Genomic DNA, 8,563 nt, shown 5'->3' on the forward strand with positions numbered 1-8,563 from the left:
CATGTTTTAATCCTAACTCCAACTTTCAGTTTCTCCCCTGGATTTAGGCCATCTGGGAACAAAGTTCCAAGAATAAAGATTAATAGGAAATAGAAACTTGCTTTTGAGCTTTGATAGGCAGGGGCAAGGAGAGAGTCTCTCCTGAGTGAGTATATTTGACACTGGCTTTAAGAACTGCCTGCTCTCATCTGGCTGTTAGCAGCAGTCCACTTTCTGAGGCTGGATGTACGTGGCTTAATCACACTTCTGCTCAGTCCCCTGTTGGGTTTACATACTTAATGTTGAGCATTTCCCGACTGGCAGGCCGCCCCACCCGGTTTACTCACCAACAGAAGTGGAGTTGCCTTCTCTAGGAGAGAAAACACTTAGAATTTTTTAAAATGTTATTTATTTTGATGTTGTTGAGAACATATACAGCAAAACACACACCGATTCAACAATGTCTGCATGCACCACTTAGTAACACTGATTACATTCTTTGAGTTGGGCATCCACTTTCACTTTCCTCTCTGACTTGTTCCTTCCCATTGACATACAATCACTGTTACCTAAGATTCCCTCTAGTCTTTCAAGTTCTGTTGGCAATTTGATCTCATGCAGATTTTAAAAGAAGATAATGCTCAAGGCAGACATATTTTACTAGGCAAACTATTGTTTGGTTTTAAGAAGAATGCAGGTGGTATTTTTGCTGTAAGGTATAACTATTGTTTCAGGACAATAGTTCCACAAGTGGGTAGCCTTAACAAAGAGAAACCTATTTTCTCACAGTTTAGGAAATGGGGAGTTTAGAATTAAGGGGTTTTGGACTCAAGGTGCTGGCTCCAGGGGACGGCTTTCTCTAACAACTCTGGTGGACAGGCCTCTGCTTTTCTGAATGGCTGTGCTCTTAACTCACCTTTGCTTCTTTAATCCCATTGATCTCTTTTATCTCAGCCAGGTGGACTCAAAGCAAACCCGACACTAAGCCTATCTCTTCAGCATAATAAAGTCTATTCCCAAATAGATGATAACCATAGACATAGAAGAACTGTAACACAAACTTGGGGCTGGAGGGCAAACTTCAATCCAAAACAAGGCATTCACCTGACCTTCAGGAGTTTGTGAGACTTTGAAAATCCAATCTGTCTTTTTTTCATGTTTAATCAGAATTCTTCTATACAATCTTCAATTAAATGTTTCAGTAATGGTAACTGGACATCACCTAACTCTTCTGTGTCCGTGGCATAGGAGGCAGTGAAACTCCTAACGCTGCTTTTTCTGCTGATCCATGTCAATGAGGGCCAATAGTGCCCTGGGCGGCCTGCTGTAAGTTTCAAGACTGCAAGCACTATGCTATGAACTACATGGTAGAACAGAAGCACTAAACAGGTTATTTGGTTGATTAACCAGTATGTCCCCAAAACGGTGACTCTAACCCTCTAAACTGAAGAATCAAATACCACGAGGCTTTGGGTAGTAAGTACATGAGCATCCTTCACAGCTTCTTCCCTCCCTCCCTCCCTCCCTCCCTCCTTCCGCTTTCTTTCTGTTACAGCTTTATCTATGCTAACTTTTGACAGGTATACCATTTAGAGACAGCAGTTAAAATCATCTAGGAGGGAAATGAAAATTTCTACCAGCAGGCCGACCCAGAAGGAATTGATTTGAAGCCCTGGATGTTCCCATGACTTTTTGTTAATTTCTCCTGAGTTAGCTTTTCTTACAACGTGAATGGGGTGGGAGTCCTCTTCCCAAAGACGGTTTGACCTGCTGGGAATCCTTATGAACACATGCAACCACTTCCCAGTGAGGTCCCTCTGCATCTGCTGCCAGGTACCAGGCGGCCTGGCACGAGATCTGAGACTCGGCTTCCTTTGCTGGCTGAGGGGTCACTCAGGGTGAGGAGCCAGGAAGGACTATACTCCCCACACACCGATCAGATCTGAGTGCAGTGGCCTGGTGACAAGGGTGATGAAGGGCTTCCCCTGGGGTCAGTTCTGAGCACAGCACACTGTGTTGCTGCCCTATATGACTAGAGTTTGGGGGTGCATTCACTGGGGTTCTTGCAGCAAATCTCCCCATGGGTGGGACTTCGGGATTCTTCAAAAACGTTTCCTCCATTTCTCCAACTCTGCTTCTTCACATGCCCACTCCCCATCGCCAGGCACAGACTACTCTTGCTCATGCTTTTTTTCCGTTCTGGCTGCTCTTATTCTTACCTGTTTCTCACCTTAAGCTGGTGTCCTGTTTAATTTAAATTCAGTGCAAACTTTTCCTGCTTTGTGTGGATTTCCCTGATCCTCATCTTCAGAATTGGCCATTAACACACACACACAGAGAGAGAGAGAGAGAGAGAGAGAACTAAACTCACAGTCATCAATTCCAATTTACAGAGATGCAAAAGGATATAGGATGGAGTAGAACTGCCCCATGGGGTTTTCAATCTGTGCTCTTTACAGAAGCAGACTGCCACATCTTTCTACCGAGGAGCACTGTTGGGCTCAAACCTCGGACCTCCGAGTTGGCCACCAAGCATGTCAACCACTAACTACTCCACCATTCCCTTCTGTCTGCTTGCACCCTGCTTTATACACCAACAAAGGAGTTTAGTTCACGATGGCTTTAGGTTCATCTTTTCTACTAGATCAGTGCTTCCCAAATTTTGACCTGCCTTCAAATCACCTGGAGATCTTGGTAAAATATAGCCTGTGATTCAGCAGGTCTGGGTGGGGACCGGGCTTCTGCATGTCTAACAAGCTCCCAGGGAACATTGACACTACTGGCCTTAGGACCACAATTTGAGATTCAAAGAGTTACTTTCTCCTTCCAGTAGCCCTGGCAGCCTAATGAATCCGCCGGTGGCTCCATGGGAGAAAAGGGCCCGGCATCTGGTCCTGTGCAGTCCCAGCCCAGCAAACCTTGCAGGCACACCTACCCTGTCACTTCGAGTCTCTCTGAGTCAGAATCCCCTCCGTGGGCACCTAACAACGTTTCCCTTCAGGGCAGGTGCCACGTCTTACTCATCTTTGTAATACCAGCCGCTTGCACAGTGTCTAGCTCATTATACAGAAAACAAACCAGCGTCACTGCCATTGAGTCTGTACTCAGTCACAGCGACCCTAGAGGACAGTTGAACTGCTCTTGTGGGTTTCTGTAACAGGAGAAAAAAAAGCCTCATCTGCCCCCGGGGAGCAGCTGCTGCTTTTGAACTGCTGACCTTGTGGATAGCAGCCCAATATGTAATCACTACAACACCAGGGGAAAGTTTGACTAATTGACTCCCCCTACACAAGCTTGACTAATTGGTTCCCCCTACACTAATTGGTTCCCCCAACACAAATTGGTTCCCTCTACACTTCTCTTATCATTACCATATTCCCTGCTCAAAGAAAGTTTTTCCTTGGACAGCCCTGGATAACCCATGACTGTTGAGTGGATTCCAGCTAATAAGGGCCCCATAGGAACTATAAGGAGTCTACAGGGATTATAGAACACCCATTGGATTTCCAAGGCTCTAAGTCTTCATGGAAGCAGACTGCCTCATCTTTCTCCCGCAGAGCAGTTGGCGGCTTTGACAGATCTCACTGATCTTTCTTTGACTAGCAGCTGGGTGCTTCAGCGACTGCGCCAACAGGACTCCTCGGTGTTGACAAAGGCAGCTACAGTCTTACTGGTAAGTATTGTCATTTGTGGACGCCACCACACCTCTGTCAGCACACCCTTTTATCTAGAAACACAATGTTAAGTAACTGATTCACTTACACCTTTTTCTTTTCTTTTTTTGAAACCATCAATCCTGTTTATTTACTACAATCCAAATAATGAGTAATACGCCCAGGATCTGTGTTGACCCGCTCAAACCTTTTCATGTGGATTTATCTATTTGCAGAAGTTTCTCATTACTTAGAATAAAAAAAAACAAACCCAAACTAAATAGCTTGCCATCAATAGAAACCCCAAAGTCAAATGAGAATGACCCCAGTCAAAAAAAAAAATCTTTATATTCCTTTATTAGAGCAAGACTTCTGACCAGTACAGTACTGTATTTACTATGCAGAGAAATTGCATACTATCCATCTAAACAACACAATTTGCTTCTTGATGGAATAGTTCCATTGATAAGGTTTTATACAACAACAGCTTTGAATTTGCCCAGGATGACCGCTGGCTCGCTTTTGAAAGCAGCGTTGACTTAGCTACTATGTTTTACAGCATTGAAAAAAGCTTAGGCTTTCGGTAGCTTCTCGAGATGCTATATGCACAATGGCAGTGAGGAGACTGGGCAGACTCCGTCAGTCTCACTCAGATCCACAGAGATGAGTCTCCTTTGATAGTTTTATCCTAAAGAGCTGGTACTAGAGACCAAAGAAAAAAAAGTATTCCTAACCTGAGTCTCTCACCACCACCTCGGACTTTCTGAGGACTGGCCCGTCTTCTGTGGCTCACATTACAGTGCCAATTAAGACATGCCAGTGACTACCTGGCGTTAATTTGGCATTGGAGCAGCAGGCTGGATGGCAGTGGCAGGCACTATTCATTATTATAGCCAGGTAAATAAGGACCCACTTTAAAAAATTGTCAAGTTAAGATAGAAATTAAGAGTACACAAACTAAGACCCAAGTTTTGCACAATCTGACACCCTCAATGATCTACCTTCAAAAATCAGGGTCACGTGAATTGTCTGCGATGTTCCCCAACTATGAAGCCTTTAATATACTAAGATTTGGGCCCTTGACTCAACCCACATAGCCCCGAGGGCATCCTGCAAAGTCTGTTATCAAAACATGGAGTTCAGGTGACAAAGTTTGACAGTCGGTTGAGGCCATCAAATTCAGGAGGTCCTCACTGTCTGTTCTGAGAAGGAAGTGTCAAATCCTTTGTGCACACGTTGAGTTTTATTGTAACCAAGCAACGTGTGCACTTGCAACACTTAACACTGAGCATCATCTGTCCTTTCCAGTGAAACAAAAAGAACATGTTAAAACAAACAGGAACGAAACTACAATAGAGAATGCCAATCCCAAACAAGACCCTCCAGGTTCTGCTGATCCTCTCATCGACTGGCAGGGCTCAGGTCATCATTAATAGAGAATTTTATATTAACAGTGTCATCTTAAACTGCAAGGACATCCGTTAAGCATCACAATTAAACATGCCAAAGGAGAAGCCATATTGTCAACCATCTCAAACCTACCCTTTCTGACCTTCTATTGAATACCCCCCGATTTTAAAGGTCTTTTTCTTTTTTTTTTAAACAAGAGAAAGTAGACAGAAACATGTTGGTAAATGCTAACTGACAACCGATTACGTAACTACCACAGCCACTTACACCTTTGTCCAGTCATGTTGGATTGAGGGTGTGTTGTGGGCACATGAACTGTCGATAGGGGAGTGTGTAGCTCTAAGCACTGAGTGTGTTGCCATCACTACTGTGCTCCTACTGGAGGAAATGACCAAGGTCCAACCCACTCAGAGCCACCGGGAAGAGAGGCATGAAGGCCTGTGCTCAGTGTCTGAAAGGCCACAGCCATTGAAAACCCCAGGGGTCAGTTCTTCCTGCTATGAATCCGCTAGAGGCAACAGGAGAGAGTGTGTGGCATGCAGGACTCCTGAGAAAGGGGGGGTGGGGGTTCCACAGAGATGATTCCACTTACTTGCTGTTGACGTCCCTTGCCTTCGAGCACAGGGGTAGCCCCTGCTGGCCCTTCCTTCCAACTGTACCACTGAAGGGTGGCAGAACATCATGGTCCAGCCTGCGGACTAGGGTGCTGGGCCCTCACGTTCCTGAGGACCCTGAGGGCTGAGGATCTAGTCTGTGAAGAAGGACCCCGGGTACAGTAGCCAGCTTGCTGGATTTTCACTTTTGCCTTGTGTTGAGCTGGGGTTTTTGGTTTTGTTTTGGTACTCTTTGTTGATAGTCAGTTTATGACTGAGTAGATCCGTGTACATTTTGTAGCCAACCAACCTTCTAGAAGGAACTTCAGGGTGGCACAAATGCTTAAAAGCTTTTGGCTGCTAACCAAAGGAGGGAAGGTTCAAATCCACCCAGAGGAGCTTAAGAAGCAAAGGCTAGCAATCTACTTCTATAAAAATCAGCCCTGAGACCCCTACAGAGTGCAGTTGTATGAGTCCCCAATAAAATGATTTTAACAAAATTTACATAGTTTATGAGAGCACCAAAGAGCCCTGGTGGCACAGTGGTGACAGTACTCAGCTGCTAACCCAAAGATCAGTGGTTCAAATCCACCCACTGCTGTGCAGCAGCAGAAATACCTGGCAGTCTGTGAAGTCCTATGCAGATGTGCAGCCTTGGAAACCCCATAGGGAAATGCTTCTCGGTCCCTTAGTGCTACTAGGCATCAATATTAACTCCATGGCAAGGAGTTTGGTATTTTGGGTGTAGATATTGCAAGGAGTTTGTGCTTAACTGCTAGCCTCAAGCTCTGGGGTTTGAACTCACCAGCAATTCCACAGGAGACAGGCCTGGCGACCTGCTTTTGTTAAAATCACAACCCAGAAAACCCTATGGAGTACAGTTCAACCCTCTAACACGTGGGGTTGCCAGGAGTCTGACGTGGCTCAATGGTAGTCATCAACAACATACTAACGTTAATCAGAAAATAAAATAGAAGACCTATTCACCGTTGAAGCAAAAGAAAACTGAACAACTAATACATCTCAGGAAGCCTTCAGAATCTATATTCATACAAAGCAAACATTAATTTGAGACATTCTCTGTACTTGGTTAGCTATCATGAATGGAAATACGACCATTACATTCTAAATAATATTTCACAAGAGAAAACATTAGACGGGGACATTTACACTTAGAATATTTCAGTGTTTCCCAAAGCGTGCCCAATAAACACCTGGGGTGTTTATTGAGATACTTATTGCAAAACACTGGCTCACGAAGTTCCAACTCACCACCAATGGGTAAGCCTTTTTACAGGCATGTTGACTTGGAGTCTCACATGGTGGCGTTTCAGTTCTCCCTGGAGAGCGGAAGACGAGAGCGTGGGGGGAGTGAACATTTTTGCTGTCAATCTTCACCTCGTGTCAGGAAATTGGGTGCTGTGTATGCTTCCTTCTGCTCTCAACAGCATACCGAGCAGGGCAGTTGTATCTACTGTCTGTAGGAAGAACGATGCACTCTATTCTATGGGTTTCCACGCTTTCCGTGGATTCTCCCTTGCATTTGGGAGTGAAGTAAGGCACGCCCAATGGAGTCGCGGACAAGAGGGAGGAACGTCAACGTGGGCCCTATAGCACGTCTCTGAGAATGGCAGATGCCCAGTGGGTGAGCTGGAGAAAATGCTTATTTCATTGCTTTACCAAGGTTGGTTAGTTCTCAATGGACCAGAGCAAAGGACACGAACGGAAGCCACGACACCCACCCCACCCTAGGTTAGGGTTTCCTGCAAAACCATGTTTCTTTTGTGTGTGAATACAGTGGGCTGGACAGACAGCCTATAAGTGGGCTGCAGGAAGATCCCTCCACACTCCAGAGCTCAAGGTGGCCTTGGTCATTCCTGGGTCTTTATTCTCTGCCCTTGGTCAAACCTGCCTTCAGTTCCATGGGAGGCTTTGAGGGTCACCTGTTTCCAGGGCTGTGTTTCTTCTTTTATGGTCTTTATCATGCACAAATGTCCTTCAAGGCCTCAATGTGCAACTGTCCTGCCCAGTATCCACCAACTCGTCCTTGGAGCAAGGGAAGATGGGCCAAGCTGCGGCAAATATACTACGTTGGATTGCTGAAGATGTTGGGCGCCTGCATTTTAGTAGCTCAAGAACTGCATAGCATTCCTGGACAGTTTGTACTTATCACCAAGCTATACCACCAGCGAAACTTTTTATACCACAAACAGTGGCAGCATCTTACATTATATCTGAGCTTCTTCCTAAGTGGGTGTGTAGATGTGTTGAGCCAGAACTTGCTGCCCTGGAGATGTGCTCCTTTGGAACAAGGCGGCCAAGCCTTAACCTTGTGTGTGTGCCTGCCTTTGATGGTGTCTCACATTCAGGACACAGAAGGAGTGGAGCGTCAGGGTCACATCCTGCTCATCCAGGCCATCTTCCTGCTGACGGTGGTGGTGATCGCAGAGCTGTGGGCTCCCGACCTGCCTCAGATCTGGGTGATGAAAGCCTTTTTCAATATGCTGGTAGGCTCTTGGCTGATGCATTTAGGCTTTATGCTGTTCAGACCCATTTCTGGCTATAAATGGATGGATGATGACAACAATGACATTCTCTTTGTCACCATCTTCTTCAGCTGGCATGTGATCTTTATCGCTGTTTTGATGATCTGGATCTATGGTGTCTCCTTCGTGTGGTATTGTTACATCTGTTGATGCCTGAGTCTCCTCCTCCCACCCACCCCCGAACCCCACCGCCCGCCCCAGTAGCTGCATCTCACCTGAAAAATCTGGAATATCTGAATGAGGAGTTGTAAGACATGGAGCTGCCAGAGAAGATGATCAGGCTCTTTCTCTCAAAGGATCCACCGGAGATGGCTGATTCTTGCCGGGCAGGGCATACACCCTCGTGGCCCTCTTGCTACTCGGTGAAATTAAACAAGAGGGA

General features: G+C 45.7%; 1 protein-coding gene across 1 annotated transcript; it reads left to right on the forward strand.

Moving 5' to 3' along the window:
- The first annotated feature begins 7,557 nt into the window (after window positions 1–7,557).
- Window positions 7,558–8,331, forward strand: LOC101663413 (transmembrane epididymal protein 1-like). The gene has a single exon (XM_004706692.1). It carries the CDS (start codon window positions 7,558–7,560, stop codon window positions 8,329–8,331), a length of 774 nt encoding a protein of 257 aa, XP_004706749.1.
- Window positions 8,332–8,563: the final 232 nt, after the last annotated feature.

This window comes from Echinops telfairi, unplaced genomic scaffold, assembly GCF_000313985.2.
Source record: "Echinops telfairi isolate 266 unplaced genomic scaffold, ASM31398v2 ScPeMD7_7424;HRSCAF=8462, whole genome shotgun sequence".
Taxonomy (NCBI): domain Eukaryota; kingdom Metazoa; phylum Chordata; class Mammalia; order Afrosoricida; family Tenrecidae; genus Echinops; species Echinops telfairi.